General features: G+C 36.3%; 3 protein-coding genes across 5 annotated transcripts; all 3 read left to right on the plus strand.

Annotated features, from left to right (window-relative positions):
- The first annotated feature begins 1,118 nt into the window (after positions 1-1,118).
- Positions 1,119-12,496, plus strand: LOC135801885 (microtubule-associated protein futsch-like). The gene is made up of 7 exons (XM_065315408.1): positions 1,119-1,552; positions 3,768-4,125; positions 4,196-4,286; positions 4,384-4,584; positions 8,929-9,148; positions 9,212-9,292; positions 9,360-12,496. The coding sequence occupies exons 2-7, from the start codon at positions 3,768-3,770 to the stop codon at positions 11,985-11,987; spliced, it is 3,579 nt and encodes a 1,192-aa protein (XP_065171480.1). The 5' UTR covers positions 1,119-1,552; the 3' UTR covers positions 11,988-12,496.
- Positions 12,497-16,287: 3,791 nt separating this feature from the next.
- On the plus strand, positions 16,288-20,219 carry LOC135801086 (116 kDa U5 small nuclear ribonucleoprotein component). Its single transcript, XM_065314455.1, has 7 exons — positions 16,288-16,509; positions 16,578-16,798; positions 16,863-17,131; positions 17,185-17,993; positions 18,050-19,185; positions 19,245-19,398; positions 19,886-20,219. The coding sequence occupies exons 1-7, from the start codon at positions 16,393-16,395 to the stop codon at positions 20,090-20,092; spliced, it is 2,913 nt and encodes a 970-aa protein (XP_065170527.1). The 5' UTR covers positions 16,288-16,392; the 3' UTR covers positions 20,093-20,219.
- A 546-nt stretch (positions 20,220-20,765) lies between these two features.
- Positions 20,766-22,467, plus strand: LOC135801095 (serine/threonine-protein phosphatase Pgam5, mitochondrial-like). Of its 3 annotated transcripts, none has more exons than XM_065314466.1 (6): positions 20,766-20,910; positions 21,087-21,271; positions 21,330-21,630; positions 21,697-21,783; positions 21,955-22,088; positions 22,147-22,467. In XM_065314466.1, exons 2-6 carry the CDS (start codon positions 21,087-21,089, stop codon positions 22,295-22,297), a joined length of 858 nt encoding a protein of 285 aa, XP_065170538.1. In that variant the 5' UTR covers positions 20,766-20,910; the 3' UTR covers positions 22,298-22,467. The 3 variants fall into 3 exon arrangements, with proteins under 3 accessions (XP_065170538.1, XP_065170544.1, XP_065170551.1); XM_065314472.1 differs by having other exon boundaries at positions 21,958-22,088; XM_065314479.1 differs by having other exon boundaries at positions 21,967-22,088.
- Positions 22,468-22,713: the final 246 nt, after the last annotated feature.

The raw sequence follows: 22,713 nt of genomic DNA on the forward strand, positions 1-22,713 counted from the left end.
AATTACGGACTTTCTAGATTACATATAACTTTAGTGTAAACTTTACCCTTTGTAGGATTTAATCCTTTATAACATATCCAAATTTGGTAACAATTCGATAAAATTAGTGCAAAAAAAAACAAGAAAAATGTTTCTGAAACCAGAAAAAGTTGTACTGTAAAGGTAAAATTAAGCCGTTCCGGACGGCATATTAAATTTCTGCACCTTCAATCCCATAGAGAATTTAATCCTTCATAACATATCCAAATTTCAAATCATTCCTAATCACCAATAAAAAGATACAGCAACTTTTATGAAAAAAACTAATCAACACATTCGTCAATTTACATCCATTGTCAACTTTAACGTTAAAATTAACACTCTTGCCAAAAGAAATTTAATCATAAAAGTAGTCAATACTACAGAGAATTTAACCCTTAACAACATATCCTAACCTCAAAACTCACCTCGTAATAACCTTAAAGATACATCAAATTTTCTAAGAAAAACACCAAAAAATTAACTCCAATTTCATAACATTACTCATTTCCTATTACAAATGACATTATTTTGACATTTGACAGTATATATAATAAGCAACGTTGCCAAATAACCAACAACACTATCTCTCAACTATCAATTGTCAATTGTCAAAACAAAACAAACCAACACAACGCAACACCTCACGTCAAATACAATTATCATCTGTCATATATTCGCATTGTCATCTGTCATAAAAACCACAAAACTAAAACACTACTAATCCCACCATCACCCAATCCAATCCATTCACCGCGTACACATCACATCACCCGCTTCGTATTCCAACTCAAAATCCGCACACGAAACGAAACTCACCGAACGTTCATCGAAACACCGCCTGTATACACTCACCGCTCGCCTGTTCACACAGCGTCGTCGGTTGCGCAGCGCACAAAATCCACGACGTCGCCGACGACGAATATTCCGTATTCAACGTTTCACGCTGGTGCGCGCGTCCGCTGTAAATAAGGGGAGCGCAAGTAAATAACCAAATACACACAGCCACACACACACACACGCTATATACCACCTTTCCATCGTCGGCGCGCAGCCGGTCGAAACGTGCACGAACCCAACCGACACACACATCGTGCATCTCCGTGCGTTATATACTCGCCGCCTCGGCAACAACCGGCGCGGCGCGCACTCGTCAGTCACTCGTTCGCTTTCGTCGCGTTCACGTCGTGCGCACCGCGAACGCGCACAATGTTTATTTTCGGTTGCGGTTGCGCTGTCGAATGCATAATCGACGTATAACTAGCATACCACTATAACCTAACCTATAAAACTGAAACAATCGAATCGGCTCGTGAAGGTGTTAAGGTTGCGGCGATTATTTTTGCTCGGCGTGGTGCGTTGTGTGTGGAAGGTTGGTAATCGTAACAGTTGTGTAAACACGCGTCGCTATGCGTTCTTGGATTACCATCGTACGACGCATGTGCTGAGTGCTCGCTGTGTGCTGACTTTGGATATTTATCACAACCCGGAGTGAAACAAAAGTGCAAGTCATTGCAATTCGCCAATATACAAGGTTAGTATTTTCTTGGACATATTTCAGGTTATGTATGTTATTACCAACTGTTTTTGTGTGTTTTTCTAGTGTTTTTAATGAATTTTTAAGGTTATGTTGGCTATTCCGGATATTGTCACACACGTCTCGTCTTTTCTTCGTTATTATTCTCGAACTTTATTCTCGCCTTTCGCCTCCCTTGACGTTGTGTAGCGTCTGTCTCGCTTTGTAACTGGAATCGAACGGCCGCACACCACTCGTTGCAGTCTTCTTTGCTTTGCTCGACGCTGGTTGCTTGTGTACGCGCTGTGCATGTGCACGTTTACGCCATTCTTCTTCCTTCGGCTTTCTTTCTCTAGTCGCGCCTGGCCTGCATGGCATTAGCATGAGCTAGTTGCTTTGTGAGAACGTTTTCTTTTTTTTTTACAAGGGGGGCTATTGTATTGTTTGGCTGTGTGTGTGTGTGTGTGTGTGCCTTTTTTACCTCCAGCGTGTTTGAAGGAAAAAGTACGCGTTTAAGGTTTTAGTTGTGTGTGGATGGACAAATTGTGAAATTGGCAGTATGGGTTACGTTGCGTTTCTTTTCTTTTTTCTTTATTTCTTTCTTTGGGAAGTTTGGTGTGTCTTCAAAATGGGGTTAGGGGTTGTGTATGATATTAGGGTTTATAGAAAAAGGATTAAATTTAGAAGGGGTTAGACTTGTTTTAGGTTGAGGTTGAGACTGGGAATGTGTAAAAAACTAACCTTAAAGTTGTGTTTGATGTTTTGGTTTTTTGGTTTTTGGTTTTTGGGAGGGGGTTGTAGGATATCTTGATAACGGATTATCCGAAATCTTTGAAAGTTGGATGTTTTGTAGAGTAATAAATTCTGAGGTTAATATGATATAGATTAGGTGAATATTGCTACTGTGGTCTTTGTAAACTAACCTCAAAGTTAATGATAGGTGTAAATTTATGTAAAGTTGATTTTTCTTCAAAAACTTGTTGTATCTTCTCATGGAAGATAGGTGTATGTTTGAAATTCCGATATTTTATAGAATATTGAATTCTGAAGGTAATATTACAAAGATTATGTGTTTAAGCCTTCTCTGGACTTTGTAAATTTAGTTCAAAGTTGATGAATTATGCAAATTTTGCTATTTGCCTAGGCTTTTCTTTCAAAAAACAGTTGTATCTTCCCATTGAAACTTTGGATCTTTTTGAAATTTGAATATGTTATAAAGGATTAAATCCTGAGGAGAATTCATAGCGTGCCAATTTTATATCCATACCAGAAAATCCTTAATTTTAGCTTTAAAACTCAACTTTTTAATGATTTCACAACATTAAATTTATGCTTTTTGTCAACAAGTTGGCAATTATTTCCTGATTGCGTTGTTCGAAACTTTTGATATTGAGATATGTTATCAAGCATTAAATTTTAAGATAAGCCTACTTTGTGTTATCTTTATCTTTGAACGGGGACTTCCTTAATTTTAACTTCAAAATTTATCTTTTATCGCTCTCAAAACAGGTTTATGTGTACACTTTTCATTAATTGTTAAATATTTCGAGACTGAACGAAACAAATTAATTCTGAGAGTATTTCTAGGTAGATTGTTTATATACGACCCTTGCAAATAGGTTAGATCAACGCCTAAAGTTGATTGTTACTCATACATAATCAAAATTGAATAGACGCACTTTAAAGGGTTGTATCTTTGATATGAACATAGGGGTAGTTATAAAATTTGGATATGTGCTAAAGGGGTAAATTCTGAGGGTGATGTAAAACAAACAAGGTATAAATTTTGCTTTGAAAGTAAATTGTTTTCACTTTAAAGTATTTGAAACTTTCTTCAAGAACATTTCGCAATATTAAAGAAAACTTCAAATATTTTGAAAATGGATGCTTGAAACCTTTCCAATTTTGGATATCTTATTAAATATTAAATTCTGAGGGTAGTGTGATATAAATTTCTTCGATTCACTTACTAAAAAGGGTTGAAAATTAACCCCAAAGTTGATGTTTAAAAACCACCGCAACTAAAACATCGTCAACTTTTTCGAAAACCTTCAATATCATCAAAACTAATCATCAGATTTTTATAAAACCTTCTAAATCAACAAATTATTAAATTCCACATATAATAAACAATACATTTCTACAAAATTCCAGTTTATAACTATGCATAACCCTTGCTTAAATCTGCATATTGCCTTCCATCCCTCAAATCATCTGTTGTGACTTGTTGCAGATGACGAACATGGACCAAGAGCAGCGCGACGCGGTGGGGCACGCGGCCCCAACGAGCGTGCAACACGCGCCCGCACTAAACTACCCCATCGCCAAGGGTAGTTCCGTCGCCGTCGTCGGTGGTGGCAAAAACGTGCCGCTTGACTTTGATACGCCCAAACCTGCGACGATCAAAGCGCCACGTACGCCGACACCCATCCCGACCACAACCACCACTACCACTCAACCAGCAACCACCCCAGCCACCCCCAAGAAGAACGAGAAGATCAAACTGCACGAGGTGAACCCGTACCTCACGTGCCTCCTTTGCAAAGGGTATTTGATCGACGCCACGACTATTTCGGAATGTTTACATTCCTGTAAGTCTTCATACTAAAAGATTTATTGATTGTATTGTGATTGATTTGTCTTCTTTTTGTTGATGTTTAGTTTGTCGGAGTTGCATCATCAAATTCCTACAGGATAACAGTCATTGTCCTGAATGTGAGGTGGTTATTAATAAGACCAAACCTAATTTAAAGTAAGTTTTCTTTTTTTTAATTTTTTTTAAATTAAATTTTCTTTGTTTTTATTTTTTTTTAAATTAAATTTTTTATTTTTTCTTTTTCTCTCTGTAGGCTGGATAAAACCCTCCAGGATATCGTCTACAAGCTAGTCCCCGAACTGTACCTGAACGAAATGACGCGCCGGCGGCAGTTTTACGCCGGCCACCCCGCCGGGTTGAAAGCGCCCCTGTCGCCAGAGCAACGCGGGGATGATACCGAGCGCATCGTCTTCAACGCACGCGACAAATTCAGCCTATGTCTGGAATACGTCAGGTAACGATCGTTTTTCGCTCTTATTCGCTCGTTTCGAGCCGGAAATTGTCGCGTTTTATATGTGCGTTCGTTAAATTCGTGTTCATGGCGCCGTGTGGAAAAATACGCGCGCTCCCGGTGATGTTTATATCGACGTGATAAAAACGTGCTGATGTATTTAGCGAGCCGCGGTCTCACACTTTCTAGAGAAGCTAGAGTAGAGAATGTGGAGGAGAGGAGAGGAGTACGTGGTGACAACCTTGGAGATGACTATTTTGTCTCGTGTGAGGTTTTTTGATGTTATTTGGGATGTTTTAGAGCGAATTGATTCAAATTTGAGGGGTTTTTGTTAGGGATTAGGTTGGGAATGGTATTTTGTGTGGGATCTAGTGGAATTTGAATGGGAAAATGGGTAAATTTTGGTTTAAAATTGAGTTTGAAAGAATTTTAGTGATTTTTTTGTTTATGTCCTTGTAAGTCAGAATCCTTTCGGTGAATTTTTACCAAATTTGTTTCTGATTATAAAGGATTAAATTCTGCGTTCTGTGACATTTGATCAATTTCAAAATTATCACTTAAAAGTTGTAAAATTGGTGTTTAAATTTCATTATTACTAATTTTCAGTTATTTTGGTATTTTTCTATAATTATCTTTATAATTACTAATTTTACAGACCAATTTGTACCAAACTTAACAATAATATAAACAATTAAATTCCGAAGTGAATTGTACTCGCGATATTTCAAATATTTTACGGGAAACTCTTCAAATTTGTCTCCAAGGTTGACGGTTCCGAAAAATTTTAATTTTTTCGAATGTCACACTTGATTTGTGGACAAGTACCTATTGATTATAACTAAGTATTCTGTTGGTCAATTTGCTTCAAATTTCATATTATTATAGAAAATTAAATCTCGATCAATATTTCATTTGAAATTTTTCAAAATTTTAACGGGAAACTACGAAAATCTGCCAAAAACCTGCAAAAACTGATAATTTTGCTTTTTCTTGGTTTTATCTTCATAACGTATTACCCTGTATATTAAATTTGATAAAATTTATACCTATTGTACAAAATTAAATTCTGAATAGAACCTAATATGTGATTTGCTCAAATTTGATCAGGAACTTTGTCAAATCTTCTTTCAAAGTTCAAAATTCAACAAATTTCAACGTTATTTTGAAAATATTTACAAACATCACAATAAAACAAAAATTTACCAATAAATTTGTTTATAACTTTGCATAACGCATAAAAATTACATTCTTTAAAAAGTCTACTACAAATTTGATCAAATTATTACTTCTAATAATTAAAAAATACAAAAAATTCCAAATTCTCACGTTTAAAAGTATAAAATTCTTCAATAAATTTAAAACCTTTGTCCGCTTGCAATTATAAAACCCGTGACAAAAACCTGCGGAGACGAAATTCAATTCCTCACAAACGAGATCTCCGCAAAAGAAAATTCTCGGCGTGCCAGCGGCGCGCTAAATAAAAAATGCAGTTACTCAACATTAGCATTAACTTTAACAAAAGTTGCTTATGCATTTGGCGCGCATTGTAAAACTTTCCATCCGTGAAACGCACGCCGCACGTAGGTACAGTACAGTACTCATATACTCACACCATACTCATACAGTACGTAACGCGCATTCTCACACACAAACACACACACAGACATAACATTACGACGACGCCGCCGAAACGGGCGCGATATAATAAACTACAAACCCGGCGTGTGCTTACACTCTCGAGGCTTATGCAAGCCGAGTACGAAGTACGAATATACGCGCAAACATATTTATATTTACGCGCAGTCGTCGGAGAATATACAGTGTGTTGGGTATCGCCATGTATACGTGATCGAGGAGAGAAGGAAGGCGAGCCGACGGGCGACGACGAGCAAACCGTGAAACTCGAAACAGCTGGCACGCACCAACACACACACAACACATACATACATACACATGGATATCTACTGCAGAGAGAGAACAAACCGCCTTTCAATCGATGCTTGCCTCGTTCGGAGAGCGCCGTGGAAAGAAAATTGATCAAATGATAGGAAATGCTTGAATGTGAGCGTTAAGAAAATGACACTCACACATTTATATGTATAGGATATACTTATGAGGAGTTGGAACGCACGCGAGTTACGTATTATTAATGTCCTAACCTTAGGGTTGTAATTTGTGGTGGCTGGCTTTTCAATAAAACTATATTCGCTCGCTGTGTGGTGGTTGTCAGGCTGGTCTTTGCTCGCGCACGCGGCACGGAACATTTGAGTGCTTTGTTTTTAATATTGTAACGGCGGGTGTAAGGGGTATGCAGGGTTGAGGAGAGGGAGGGGGTATTATGAAGGGTCTGCTGTTTGCTTCCCGTTTTCGAATATTTTGTATATTTCTATGCGCTTTGAAAGTTTCTAGACTTTGGAACTCACTTAGGCATAAATTTCAAACTTGCGACGAGAGTTTTTGAGGGTTTTGCGATATAAGTTGCGATTGCGTGGGTGGATTTTGTTGAAATTTGTGAGGGTTGTAAGGAATTAAATTCCGGAGGATATGGGGATTTAATTTTATTGGTTTTTGGTTTTTTATAAAAGAGTTTTACAAATTTATCATTTTTGAGGTTGATATTTGTGAAATATGCGTATTATACCCTGTTTTGGTGGTTATTTTGTTTAAATGTTATGTTATATTATAGGGAATGATATTCTTTATAGTGTGGAGTTTGAATTTTGTTTATACCTGCGATAGTTTTTGTTTTATGCGAGTTTAAAGTTGACGTTTTTAAAGAAAATCGTGAATCGAAAATTTCAGAATTGACAACAGTCTACAAAAACGTTAATTATTCAAAATTCTATTGTTGCATTGAGTTTAAATTTGGATACATTAAAGAATAAGAAATTTAAAACAAAATATGATCAATTCTTGTTTAATATTTCAACTGTAACTTCTTCAAATATTCCTTCAAAGTTACGTACACTTTGGAAGTATGTAGTACACGTTTGTCCGAAACATTTGAATGAACTTTAAACTGTCATAATTTAGCATTAAATCATTGAATATAGATAAAATTCTCACTAACTGATAGAGTATTTAATGCTAAAGAACAAAAACAATAGAGGTTGTTGGTTTCTACACGTTTAAGTGGTTATTTTTACGTTTAAATGATGAAATTCTCGAAAATTTGTTCGATTGGCTACATGTTTACTAAATTGCTGATAATTCTAAATTTTATCGGCCATTTTGTTTGAAATTTTGTCACATTATAAAGTATTACATCCCTTATTCCCTACAATTTAAATTATGCTTGTATCTTCAGTAGTTTTTCTTTAATTCAACTTTGAAATTTGATAACTTCTCAAAATTTTACCGAAAAATTGACTTTTTCTAAAAAATACAAATTTCATCCAATTCCATTGATAAATTCCTCTCATTTCTGATAGGTATATTACACAGAGAAGAATATATTAACCGTAACTGTTAGTTAACTACCACTATTTAGATAACTTTAACCCTTAAATTAAACGCCAACCAACTTGCGCATTCCTCCAAAAACCAGTTTTATACCCGTCGGTACCTTTTCCGCCGCTCCTCTAATAATAATTTAATTATCATTAATTTATCCCAAACCCAAGCATTCCCTTAAAATATCCACCAGATAGCATCCGTACAACTTCACCTCTTACTCCCCTCCACAACTCCAAAGTCCGTCTATTCTACCCCAGGGCGCCCTCTCAACGAACTTGCATTTTGTTAATGTTTCTTTTTCTTTTGCTGCTTCTTTTGTGCAACCAAAAGAAAAAACGTGATAACGGCACAAGTACAACCCTCCGGTATTCTTCCGAATGCGAGCAACATTTCTTTTATTTTTCTTCTCGCACCAACGCAGACGCGCTTCGACTCCCGACACTTTCGAGTTAATAATGCGTTACTAATGACCTCAAGCAAACGCACGCCGTAGAAAAAGAAACATAAAGCAATGTAAAGAAAGAAATCAGCTGAGAATGATTATAAATGAAATAAAAATAAATAAATTAGATCCAATAAAATAAAATTTAAAAAAATATATTAAAAAATACTTAGTGACAAAGACAAACCCGTCTCTGTAACCGAGTATAAGGGTGCAACGTGCACAGGGCGGAAGCCTCACCGCCGACCGAGGAGGGTGGCGGAGGAGGCAAGCGAAGGGCAGGCAGAGGCGGGCAGGCACAAAACACACCAAAATCGATATCGTCTATAAATAATGCACTCTCTAGGGGTTGCTGGGGATGTTACGTGTCTTTTTCATCCCCCGCACATAAAACATTTAATTCGAATCTTCAAATCTCGCCACCAAAAAATATTTATTGTTTATTACAGTGACGATTCCACTCCCGGTGCTATTCTACTACCGCCAAACACCAATGACTCTTTAGATGTCGCTACAATCATCAACAACAATACTCTGGACGCTAAAACCAACCCCAAGGAGACCGAAAACAATATGCGAAGGTATCTTCAATGTCCTGGCATGTGTCGTATTGATGTTTTGAAGAAATTCGTCAGGAATAAATATACAGTTGATACGAATAACTACCATGTAAGTTTTTATTAAATTTTTGGGGTTTTATGGGTTTTTATTGATTTTTTGTGGAAATTTCAGATTGATATTTTGTATAAACGCGTTCCTCTACCAGACCACTACACACTTATAGATATAGCTTATATCTATTCATGGAAAAGGGTAAGTTATATTTTTTTCCCCTGAAAATTAAAGTATTAATGTTTTTGTTGTAATTTTTTGTTCCCAGAATGAACCTATGAAGTTTTTCTTCCGTATCACTGATATCCAGCAAGTTCGCGACCGTTTCGACTTCTATGACAATTCTACAACCACATCCCCACTACCAACATCACCACCAACCAAAGACCTCATCAAACCACCCAGCGAGAGTGAAACAAAAGTGAAAAAATCAAAATCCGTGCGGTTTCATAGTGATGTAATGAAGGCTCCGGTTGCTACGAGCACCTCGATCAAAATCAAAAGTGATAAGAGTGATAAACCGGATAAAATTGATAAACTTAACAACGGTGTGATAAACGTGCGTGCTTTTACACCCATGCCTACACTTGCAAAAGATGCTGCTATCGATGTTAACTGTGACGAGTGGTTGAAGAAACAAGTGAAACTCGCCAAAGAACTCAAAAAATCAAAGAGTAAAGAAGTGAAGAACGCTATAAAAGATATCAAGGAGACGATTAAAGATATCCAGGCGACTATCAAGGATATCAGTAATAAAAAACCTGTGCTGTTGTCGAGTGCGAAATTAAAAAGTGATAAGCGAATTCATTATAAGTCTACTACTATTGCTCCACGGTTGGATCATCAGGTGTCTTCGATTAAAAAGGATTTCCCCAAGGTGGAGATTGATCCGGATTATAAAGTGAATGCGTTGACTGAGATTGCCGCAGTGGATAAAGAACAGTTTCTTAAATTGATGTGTCTACAAGCTAAGAATTCGTCGAATCCTGCTACGAATCAAGTTAATCTAAAAAATGATCAAAATTTAAACCAAAGAAAGACGTCTCCAATTCCCATGAGTGGTTCATCTCCCAAATCTCCTAAACAACAGGGTCAGAAACGGAAATTGGCGAGTCCTGTACCAGATGTGAGTTTAATCAAGTGTAAACCTGCTAAAGAGCCACTGAAAGAAGTTAAAAAACCTAAGCTGGTGGTTAAGAAACCTCCAAAAGTTGCTAAAATCCCTAAAATACCCAAAATACCGAAAATTCCTAAGGTTATTAAACCACCCAAAGTACTGTCTGGTTTTGTACCACCTGTTGTGATACCTGTTATTCCTCTAAAACCAAAAGCAGAAACAGAAAGGGTTGTAAACTTAGAAGAACCCAATTTGAAGAGTTTACTCAACACCTGTAAGATACCTTCGAGCTTGTCTATAACCTGTGTGAATGGAGGTGTTACCGATCGGGAGAATCAGATCAAACCTGTGATTAATCACATTGAAATCTTGAAATTACCTGAAGTAAGGGAGGTTAGAGAGGTTGCTTCCCCGGATAGTACTTCTATCAAACAAGAACCTAGACAGGTCTCTGTTTCTCTCCCTCCCAGTGAAGATACAAAATCATCTTCTAAGGAAAAGTTAGAAAAAGTTGGTACTACTATGAAACTACAAAGCAAACAAGAGTCTCTTAAAAAAGAAGATGTAAAGGATCCGATTTGTAAAGAATCTGAGTTGTCTATCACCATCACAATGGAAAAAGAAGCTGATAGGAAGGATATCAAAGAAGATATCAAACTATCTCCTAGTATGGGTGTACATCCGAATTTACCTAAGGTTATACAACCTACTCCTACAGGAAGGAATATAAATTCATTCCAGAAAATGTTTGAGGATACAGTGCGGAAGCGTAATGAAGCAGCGGCGGCAGCTGCAGCCAAGGGTGTTAATATTAATAAAACCAAGGAGACTATTGTCATTGATCCCATACAGGATAATACAAAAAAAACTGAAGAGAAAAATTCTGCTGGTAATAAAAGAAACATCCTCGAGATTGCTTCACAATTATATTCAAAGAAAACCAAACTAGAACAGGATCCATCTACAAAAGAAGTGGATATGGTGACTAATGCCCAAGGAAAAGTCGCGATCCCCCGCCTGAAGAAACCCGAACGTACCGAAACCCTCTCGAATCTCCACTCGAATAAACTAGCCTTGAATTATTCGGTTTCCATCAACCAATCACCTCAGAATGAGAATTTGGTTACTTCTACGACTACAACCAAAATAGACGCGTCTCCTACTTCCCTTTCCAGGGAAGGGTTGTCTCCTTCACCTAAGTTCAGTATGAAACAGGGTAGTCCAAGAGGAAAACCTAAGTCACCTCAACCAAGACCTTGTGATGTTATGTCACCGAAACCCATTGCTCCTAAAGGACCATCAAATCCACTACCAGGAAAAACATCATCATCATCTCCGAAGAGTATTTCCATGCCTGCTTTATCCCCATTATCTCATATGAGTATGAGTCCACAACCTTTGGCGTTGACTAAACTCCCACATTCTCCACGTAGTGATAAACCCCTACAACCCACACCTGCTCTATCCCCATCCGGGTTATCCCCGGCGAATAAATTGGACGTTAACCAACTCCAGGAGAAATACAACCTGCAAAATCTTGCTCAGTTGAGTGCAAGTTTTAATTTCCCGGGTGCTTTTCCTCATCACCCAAATGGTCATCATCAAGCAATGGCCGCCATTCAACAAGCAGCGATGTTATATGGAATTCAACAAACACGTCCGTGGTTTAACATGCCGCCTGCAAACATGGAGCAGTATGAGAAGTTTTTCCAGAGTTTGGGCGCGAATCAAACCAAATCCCCCGGTGGTCAGAATCATCTCCTTACCAAGGAGAACTGACGAAGTCAATCGTCAATTTTCGTCAATGTTTACCGATTGGTTAGCTAACTAGCGTACTAGCTTTCTCTGTGGTTGAATTTATTGTTGATTCTTGATTGATGTTTTTGTTTGAGCTCTTATCTATTATTATAAGATTATTATTATTATTATTTATTGCAAATGTGTGCCAATGCTGATGAATATTGGTCCAAATTTATAAGGCGTGTATTTGAATTAAGTATTAGTGAAAGAAATTAGTTTCTTTTTTTTACTATACGTTATATTATGGGTTTAAGTTCCGATGGTTGCGTTAGGGGTGCGAGAAACCAACGAGTCGTTAATTTAATTTGTTTTGCTGCGAGAGTATGGCGTATGACGAAATGATATGGAGAAATTAATATAATTGTACAGTTATTGTAAAGAATTTGCTTAACTAATTATTATATTGTATGTAATTGTAGTCGGACATTTATATTGTATATATTTCGTAATATGGAGGAACGTAAAAAATATTTAGAAAAAATATTAAATAGGGTTTTATTTGATAATATCCCAAGTTTTGTTCTTGTTTCAGGTGTGTTAAATTTTTTTGTGTTTAGAAAAATCGTGATATCTTGACATCTAATTATCGGAGATTAATAAATGATGTGTTGGAAGATGCAGAATTTAAGTGAGAATATCCCACGTAAGTTTCAAGGTTGTATGTGGAACCGTTAATGAGATAAAAGGGTTTTAGTGAGGGTTAGTTTCTTTGTCCTATTTATAATCTGTTTTTAAATTTGTTGTAACTTCAGAACCAAAAGACGATGAATAATGAATGATATGTCATTGGATGCAGAATTTTAGTGGGAATAATCCACGCAACCTTCAAGTTTATATTTGAAACCATTTTGGAGATAAAAGGGTTTTTGTGAAGGTTTGTACTTTTAGCCCATCTGAGACCTATTTTTAAATTTGTTATAACTTTTGATCTAAAAATCGTAGGATAATGAGTAAAGTGTCATTAGATGTAGAATTTTAGTGAGTATAAACCATACTAGAGTTAATTTCACAGAAACAACCCTTCCGGAGATAAAGGGGTTAAAGTGACGTTACGTACTTTTATCCCTATTTAAGAAGTTACAAAATTTGTTATAACTCGTGAACTAATAATGATAGAATAATGAATGAACCATCAGTAGATACAGAATTTATCCAAAAATAACCCCTATCAATCTCAAATTGATATCAATAACGATTATAGAGATATAAGGGTTTAAAGGGCTGATGGTAAATTTACGCCTATGTAAACAATGAACAAAAATCGTTATAACTCGGAAACTAAATGAGATACAGAAACAATTCAAGTGTCTACAGATTGGCCATTTGCACCTCTACAAAATATAGTTTACACAAAAATGATATTGTTTATATTTTAGCGGTAAATTAACTTTTTCTAACAATTTTCTACCAAAAACTCAATTTTTTTCGTCTAAAATTAAAATTCTAACTTTATCACCACTCAAAATCATACAAAAATACTATCAAAAGCTAAAAAATAAACCACACAATCAAACAAGCTTAAATTTTGTATCTAAAACAATTATTTAAACAATTAAAATCCTTATAATATTAATATTAATCTCTCAATGACTCTGCATAATATCTTTCCCATTTCACTTTCATTCCTACATCGTAATTTCCTATTAATTTCAATTTCAAGGCTTTTCCCGCACCGCCGGAATGTTTACGCTTTACGACAAGATGTGTCTGCGAATGGTCCGCACGGCGCGCTCAATGCGACCGAAAAACCGGCATTCAACCAGCCCGACACGTTGCACGTTATATAAAAGTTATAAAACATTTAGATACGCGTCCGACGGTGTCACTATCGCAACACGCCGTCAACACACAACCAAAACCAACCATAATAATCAAATAATCACACAATTCATACTCTAAACTCTAAAAACTTAAAAAACTAAATTTTATTTTATTTTATTTTCACGCTTGTGCTTTATTTTCTCCCCAGCAACTGAATTCGAGCGAAAATACCGCTGCTATATCCCTTAAACAGAGATAGAAAACATTTACAGTGTTGCCAAACATCCACTCAACAACTTACTCTTTCTAACTTTTGATTTCATAAAAGTATAGTGTTTGTGTATGTAGAAGAGTAAAAGAGAGAGTGTGATACTCTTGGCAACACCGCACTGACTGCGCGCTTGTTATCCCGAAGCATGTGAGAGCTTCGAGCTTCACAGCGCACACAAACACCGAGCGGCGTATGCTCGTGACGGATCGTTCATGTCCGTAAATTAATATAATTGCCTCAGAGACCGGGAGTGATTCATGATTCACTGCTACACTTCACCAAACCGGCGAAAAGCTTTTTAATAAATATTTAACGCGAATTTCAATGAAATTTAGTTAAAATATCAAAGAAAAACATTTTTTATTTCTACGAATGAAATAATATGAAATATAACACCTGGCGTAGTCTAACCACAAATTTAATTAACCACCCATCAATTTATGGCTTTATTAATTCGGGTCATTATTTATTATCCTACTGGGCTCGTGCCTTTCGTGTTTTACGATTCTTTTGTACTTTTTTACGTTTTATTTCCTACGCTTGACTTCTTTTTCATTTTCTTTTATATTACTTACGCAACATTCGTGTTTTAACGGTGTACTTATCCTCCACCTGTTCATTGTTCTATTTTACATCCCAAAACCGACTTTTCAAGTAAACTTTAATCATTTATGAAGAAAAAATGTTTTTGCAAATAAATTGCAAATAAAATGTGGAAAAACAGATGTTTTTAAGGTTATTGAAGGTTGTTATGAGTTTTACTGTCATTTGTCATTTGTAGCACGAGTTTTCTTACCGATTCTTGGAAGGGCTTTGAAAGGGTCGCCAACCGTTACAGCAATTCGAGCTTTTTGCTCTACGGAATTGTATTCCATGGCTTTTACAGCTTTACCACCCGCTTGGTGATTATTATCCGAATTAGACGCGCATTCTACAGACCAATATGGCTGATTTACGCATGTGAGCCAACGCCCCAATTAAACTTTCTCTCATTTTTCATTTTTCACTGTTTCACTACCAACTTAACACTAAATCACCCTAGATATCATTAAAAGATACACTAGGTAATATTATTTTAATAGTTTTAAAGCTATCACTATGAATTTCCAGTGGAAATCCGAAAATTTGTCGATTTACGACGCAGGATCAAAGTCCAAGTCTCCGAGAACAAAGACATTCCCTTTTTTTACTCGTAACTCTGTTGGTTTTGCACCAAATTGCCTGAAATTTTATACTTACCTTGTCCTTTTTATCCTCTTTCGATTGATGTATCATTTATCCTTCTAGTGTTTATAGTTTGTGTTTTTCACAGAATGATTTTACGCTGAGCGTTGTTGATCGTTGTCAATTTGGTTAGCGCGGTGAGTGGACGCATGAGGCGTGTCCCACGCGCAGGCAGCAAATGTGAGCTGGGGCGAGGCGGGCCCCAAGCGTTTTATCACTGCCTGCGCTCGCTTTCTACTCGTTTGTTGGGTTTCGAGGCGGTGCGCTCGATACGCTTGCATCGAACGGTGGTTTTGTGCTGTGTGTGTGTGTAAATGAGTTTGCGGCGTTTGCCTCGTTCGTCGGGTCGATACCGCTGGGACCTTCAAACGACCTCTAGGTGTTTTATTTGTGCCGCATTCAAGCAGCTAGCGTACGACTAGCGTGGCTAATTTTGTTCTTGTATTGTTTGTAGAGTCGTCAAACTTCTACTGCTGTATTTTGATTTTTTTTTGTTGGTAATGAATATAAACAATATTTTTTTGTAGATTGTGGTTGATATCACTTTTACAATGTTTATGCGTTGTGTATGGGTTATACACAGTGCATGAAGTGTATCTTTATCACTAGTCTACTATATTTGTTTATATTTTGTTCGTGGTATGTTTTTGTGTGGTATTTTTATCTTCTTGTGTTGAAAATAAAAAATATTTTAACTAGAAAGTTACTTCTAGCGACATCTACTAAGTTAAAATTGTAGTTTCAACACTACTCAAACCGCCACTTTTAAAAAATGAACTAATATTTTTATTTATTACTGTCTTAAAAGTATTTACCAATTAATTTTGTAGATAAAATAATATCTACAAAATTATCTAAGAAAACTCTAATAAATCTTAACTTGTTAAAAAGTAAAATAATGAATACCTGGAATATTTTTCTTAAAAACTTAACACTAGAGACGCCTATCGGAGTATTTTTTAAACATGATACAAGCAGCTCCACCATAATGTGTATTTCAAACATTTGAACTAAAACTATAACCTTACAACCAAACGCACCGCAAACGTTGTTTTGCCTTGCTTATATCCCAAAACCGCGTTGTTTTAACTCAAAAATCACTCATAAATAAACAGAAATAAGCCCAAAATGGATTCTGATTTATACGATGAGTTCGGTAACTACGTCGGTCCTGAACTAGACAGTGATGATGACGATGACGAGCCCGATAATCTCCAAGACGACGATGAACAACAAGAATACGATGTAAGTTAAAATTTTAAAACATTTTAAACGCATTTATAACTAATAAATAAATAAATAAACACAATTAGGATGAGCATATGGACGATTCCGAGCCACAACCCATGGCTATTGTCCTCCATGAAGACAAAAACTACTATCCATCAGCTTTACAAGTTTATGGACCTGATGTAGAAACAATTATTCAAGAGGAAGATGCACAAGCTTTAGATGTCCCCCTAGTAGAACCAGTAAAGAAGAAAAAGTTCCAACTTAAAGAGCAGGACCTTCCTGATACTACATACAGCATGGAGTAAGAATTTAATTATTTTTATGTAGTGATTAATATTAATAAACTTAAATAAATTTAAAAATAGGTTTTTGGCTGATATGATGGATAATACATCACTAATCAGAAATGTAGCCCTTGTGGGACATCTCCACCATGGCAAAACAACATTTGTTGACTGTCTCATCAGACAAACTCATCCAGATTATCAAGATAATGAAGAGAAAAACCTAAGATACACTGATATGTTATTCACTGAACAAGAAAGAGGCTGTTCTATTAAATCCGTTCCTGTGACACTTCTCCTGCCTGATATTAAATGCAAAAACTACTTGATGAATATTTTTGATACACCAGGTAAACTCTACCCTCAAAAACTAATTTCTCTTAATAAAAACAATAAATTTCAGGTCATGTAAACTTCTCTGATGAAGTAACAGCTGCAATGCGTCTCTGTGATGGCATAGTCCTCTTTATAGACGCAGCTGAAGGTGTAATGCTAAACACTGAACGTCTCCTCAAACACGCCGCGCAGGAACGTCAGCAAATCACTGTCTGCATCAATAAAATTGATCGCCTCATGCTGGAACTCAAACTTCCGCCACAGGACGCGTATTATAAACTGCGTCATATTGTCGAGGAAGTAAACGGCCTTCTAACTTTATATTCCGATGATGCCAATCCTTATATTGTATCACCTGTGCTCGGAAATGTTTGTTTCGCCAGTTCGCAATACGGCGTATGTTTCACGTTGAAATCTTTCGTGAATATTTACAGTCAGTATTACGAAGGGGTTAATATCGAAGAATTCTCGAAAAGATTATGGGGGGATATTTATTTCAACAACAAAACTCGCAAGTTTACCAAAAAAGCACCGCATAATTCAGCACAGAGAAGTTTTGTCGAGTTTATACTCGAACCACTTTATAAAATCTTCGCGCAAGTTGTTGGAGATGTAGATTCAAGCCTTCCTGAAGTTTTGGACGAGTTGGGGATTAAATTAAACAAACAAGAGTTGAAGTTGAATATAAGACCGTTGCTGCGATTAGTTTGTAATCGTTTTTTGGGAGATTTCAGTGGTTTTGTTAATATGTGTGTGGAACATATTAAATCACCGCTTGAAAATGCGAAGAATAAGATTGATCACATTTATACTGGGCCCAACACTAGTAAAATCTATGATGACATGGCTAATTGTGACCAGGAAGGTCTCCTTATGGTAAATATTAACTTTTTCAACAAAAAAAAAAAACAAATTTAATGCTAAAATTTCAGGTTCACAGCTCGAAAATGTATCCGACTGAAGATTGCACCTTTTTCCAAGTGTTAGGACGTGTAATGAGTGGTACCCTACACGCTGGAACAGATGTACGTGTCCTTGGTGAAAACTACACTCTACAAGACGAAGAAGACTCAAGAATCCTCACAGTTGGAAGACTATGGATCTACGAATCACGTTATAAAGTCGAATTAAACCGTGTGCCAGCTGGTAATTGGGTATTAATCGAAGGAATTGATCAATCCATAGTGAAAACAGCCACGATAACTGATTTAGTTATACATGACGACTTGTACATCTTCAGACCTTTGAAATTCAACACTCAAAGCATCATAAAAATCGCCGTGGAGCCCGTGAATCCATCCGAACTGCCGAAAATGTTAGACGGACTTCGAAAAGTCAACAAATCTTATCCTCTACTCACAACAAGAGTAGAAGAAAGCGGTGAACACGTTGTTCTTGGCACTGGAGAGTTATATCTTGATTGTGTCATGCACGATTTACGAAAAATGTATTCTGAGATTGATATTAAAGTGGCGGATCCAGTTGTGGCATTTTGTGAAACAGTGGTAGAAACAAGTTCATTGAAGTGTTTTGCAGAGACACCCAACAAAAAGAACAAGATTACCATGATTGCTGAACCCTTGGAAAAAGGATTAGCTGAAGACATCGAAAATGAATCAGTACAGATTAATTGGAATAAGAAAAAACTTGGAGAATTCTTCCAGACGAAATACGATTGGGATTTATTAGCTGCACGAAGTATTTGGGCGTTTGGCCCGGATGTAACCGGTCCGAATATTCTAGTTGATGATACTTTACCTTCGGAAGTAGATAAAGGTTTGTTGAATTCAGTGAAAGATTCAATTGTGCAAGGGTTTCAATGGGGTACAAGGGAAGGTCCCCTCTGTGAGGAACCCATAAGAAATACCAAGTTTAAAATCTTGGATGCGGTGATTGCGAATGAGCCTTTGCACAGAGGAGGTGGACAAGTTATTCCAACGTCGAGAAGAGTGGTTTATTCTGCTTTCTTGATGGCTACGCCTAGGTTAATGGAGCCGTATTTGTTTGTGGAGGTACAAGCGCCTGCTGATTGTGTTTCTTCGGTTTATACTGTGTTAGCTAAGCGCAGGTTTGTTTTTATAAATTTTTGTGTTTGAATGATGAAATATTGATTTTTGTGGGTTTTAGGGGTCATGTCACGCAAGATGCGCCTGTTCCAGGGTCTCCTTTGTATACAATCAAAGCTTTTATACCTGCTATTGATAGTTTTGGTTTTGAGACTGATTTGAGGACGCATACACAAGGACAAGCTTTTTGTTTGTCTGTGTTTCATCATTGGCAGGTAAATTACGCAATAATTGCTTGGAAAATACTAAAAATCTTAGTTTACACTGATTTAAACGTTCAGAATTAACTTTTTTTTGTAGTTTTGCTAGTATTTTTCCATAAACTCAACAATTTTTGCATGTTTTTCAAACAAAAAACCCTAAAAATCTCACTTTAAACTGATTTAAACGTTCACAACTAACTTTTTTCATAGTTTTGCTACTAATTTTCTATAATCTCAACAGTTTTTTCATGTTTTTCAAGCAAAAAACACTTAAAATCTTCCGTTAAACTGATTTAAACGTGCAAAACTAACTTTTTTCATAGTTTTGCAAGTATTTTTCCATAAACCCAACAATTTTTGCATGTTTTTCAAACAAAAAACACTAAAAATTTCACTTTAAACTGATTTATACGTTCAGAACTAATTTCTTTCATAGTAATGCAACTTTTTTGATAATTTTAACGTTTTATGCATTTTTTTCATACAAATAACGTTCTAGATTGTACCTGGTGATCCCTTGGATAAATCAATCATTATCCGACCGTTGGAGCCTCAACCAGCGACGCATTTAGCCCGTGAGTTTATGATCAAGACTCGTAGACGAAAAGGTTTGAGTCAGGACGTGTCTATCAATAAATTCTTTGATGATCCTATGCTGTTGGAGCTCGCGAGGCAAGACGTGATGCTAAACTATCCACTTTTATAATTTTACACTAAAATTATCTATCTTAAACTGTATCTTTCTGAATCTAGGAAGTAATGTACGTTTTTTATAACTATTCCTGCTAAACTATCTTTGTAAATCAATAAAAATCAATGGAAATCAACGCGAATCAACCGCTCTTTGTGCGCTTTGCTAAAAACTGAAAACCGTTACAGTTTTCCCGCAAATTTTCACTCAATGACAGATTTAGTGGGATTTTAGAGAGAGAAAAGTGAAAATTTATGTTGGTAGCAATGTCCGTGTTAATCTTACGAGGCGGCCATTATTATTTTTAGTGTAAAAACCAAAAGTCCCTAAGTGCTGCAACCCACTATACATCTAACCAAGTAAAACAACTAGTAAAATAGCTTTTCGATAATAAATCTTAAATTATACATTAAAATTGATACTTAATTGATTTATTAGCGTATAATTTCAGTTATTTCGTATTAATTAAATATTTTAATAGTATATTTACGCTGTAAACTATAATTTTAGAAATTAGCGTATATTAAGTTGCTTATACGTAAGGCGAATATTTGTATAAAAATATCCTGAATTTATTTTAAATAACTCGTTTATTTGCTCAATAGCCAATCAATTAATCAACTTGTAAGTATAAATTTAGATTGAAATATTTCGCGGTGCAAACACGAGAGAAAAACAATATTTCAAGGTTATACTCGCAGTTCGCCGCAGTTTGCCGTCCGAAACGTGTCGACTCGCATTGAAATCGACTCTGATTTAATTTCTCCCCAACGTCTTATCATTGTTAATCATATCAGTGTAAATAATCGCAACCTGGCAACCAAGTCACACAGGTACGAAGACGTTTCGCATCGCTTTTCATTTATAATACAATTATTGTCAACGGACGTAATGTCATCGCGTAAAATTTAATCTCTGCATTCGTCCGTAAAAACTCTTCCAAATTGAATGTGTTCATTCAATTCCAAAGCATATCGACGTGAAATTGTAATGTGCACGCGGTTTTCAGATGGCATCGTTCACGAAGCTGCAGAAGCTTGTCCTAGGTCTTGGTGCAGTCAGTGGGGCAGCTATCTACTACATAACTAACGTGTACGAGCCAGAAAAGAAAGAATTCTTAGACAACAAGAAGGTGCACGCGTCATGGACAACGAATTATGTACCGTCAACGAAATGGGATGATAACTGGGACCAGTAAGTTATTATTTTACTTGTTTTATGCATTTTTAAAGCATAAATTTTATGTTTTAAGTCGGCAACCTACCAGTTTGGTGAAACCTCCACGAAATGGTGACACCAACGAAATTTCCAATGAAAAATTAGAAGAGGTGAAGTCACGTTTCACTCGGCATATTATTCTTGTGAGGCATGGTCAATACAACTTGGATGGAGTCAATGACGAGGAGAGATTCCTCACTAAGTTGGGTGTTCAACAAGCTGAGTCCACTGGTGTCAGGCTGAAGCAGCTAAGTTTGCCTTACACAGATATGGTGAGGTCTACTATGACTAGGGCTCAACAGACAGGGGAATTGATATCAAATAGTCTTCCTGATGTAAGTTATAACATCTAAAGCATTTTTAAATGAGTTACTGATTATTATCTTATATTTCTGGTTTAGATCCCAGTTAGAAATTGTGATCTGATTCGTGAGGGTGCTCCAGTGCCACCAGAGCCACCAGTGGGTCATTGGAGGCCTGAACCTCATGTAAGTTATATTTTTTTGTTAATTTTTACTTTGTTTACTTATAAAACTAATTTTTTGTGTCTTAAACTTAGAGTGGTTATATTTTTACTTCATTTTATTAACAATTATTTGTAAATTAATTCCCTGGAGTAATGTAGGGCATGTGAGTCTGTAAATGCGGCATTATTTTAGCAGTTTTTTAAGGACGGTGCAAGGATCGAGGCTGCTTTCCGCGAGTACTTCTATCGCGCCCCTCCGGAGCAGGTGAAGGACACGTACACGATTCTTGTTTGCCATGCGAATGTCATCAGATATTTCGTCTGCAGGTAAAATATAAAATTAATTCATTTTAATATTATTTTTGTTATTAACTTTTTTTTGCAGGGCTTTGCAATTTCCACCTGAAGCCTGGCTGCGATTATCCCTAAACCACGCAAGTATTACCTGGCTATCAATTACACCAAGTGGACGCGTTATTCTTCGCAATCTAGGCGATTCCGGCCATATGCCTCCAAGCTTAATCACCAGCAGATAAAATCTCAGTCGATGAATATTTAATACGTAAAAACTATGAAATTAATTCCGTATCATTTTGTTATAAATTAATTAAAAATTGTGTGTTTATGCTCAAAATATCATGCCAAATCGTTTATTTATGTTTTTAACATGTGAGAACTACAATAAAACAGTTAATAATGCCATTAATTACTGGTTTTGTTTTTGTTTTGACAACTATGACAGTTTATAACCAAATAACACTACTAGAAATACACTAAATAGGTTGGCAATCGTGCACGTGTAAATCTTATGAGGCGGCCATTTTGATTTTGTTAGTGAAATAGCGAAAATCCCTAGAACTTGCCGATTTTGTAGTGGTAACAATGACCGTGTAATTCTTACGGGGCGGCCATTAAAATTTTTTGCACAAAAAATAAAAAATCCCTAGAAATA

Source organism: Atheta coriaria, unplaced genomic scaffold (assembly GCF_025399875.1).
Source record: "Atheta coriaria isolate IRGN ID8LTWV9N9 unplaced genomic scaffold, Caltech_Dcor_3.1 hic_scaffold_2_pilon, whole genome shotgun sequence".
Lineage (NCBI taxonomy): Eukaryota > Metazoa > Arthropoda > Insecta > Coleoptera > Staphylinidae > Dalotia > Dalotia coriaria.

Bases quoted from the DNA above. Each gene is read 5' to 3' on its own strand.
- LOC135801885 (XM_065315408.1), top strand. From the start codon at position 3,768: ATGACGAACATGGACCAAGAGCAGCGCGACGCGGTGGGGCACGCGGCC. The intron at 9,149-9,211 runs GTAAGTTTTTAT...TGGAAATTTCAG, and splicing joins TTGATACGAATAACTACCAT to ATTGATATTTTGTATAAACG. The intron at 9,293-9,359 runs GTAAGTTATATT...TTTTGTTCCCAG, and splicing joins ATATCTATTCATGGAAAAGG to AATGAACCTATGAAGTTTTT.
- LOC135801095 (XM_065314466.1), top strand. From the start codon at position 21,087: ATGGCATCGTTCACGAAGCTGCAGAAGCTTGTCCTAGGTCTTGGTGCA. The intron at 21,272-21,329 runs GTAAGTTATTAT...TTATGTTTTAAG, and splicing joins TGGGATGATAACTGGGACCA to TCGGCAACCTACCAGTTTGG. The intron at 21,784-21,954 runs GTAAGTTATATT...GCATTATTTTAG, and splicing joins ATTGGAGGCCTGAACCTCAT to CAGTTTTTTAAGGACGGTGC.
- LOC135801086 (XM_065314455.1), top strand. From the start codon at position 16,393: ATGGATTCTGATTTATACGATGAGTTCGGTAACTACGTCGGTCCTGAA. The intron at 16,799-16,862 runs GTAAGAATTTAA...ATTTAAAAATAG, and splicing joins GATACTACATACAGCATGGA to GTTTTTGGCTGATATGATGG. The intron at 17,132-17,184 runs GTAAACTCTACC...AATAAATTTCAG, and splicing joins GAATATTTTTGATACACCAG to GTCATGTAAACTTCTCTGAT.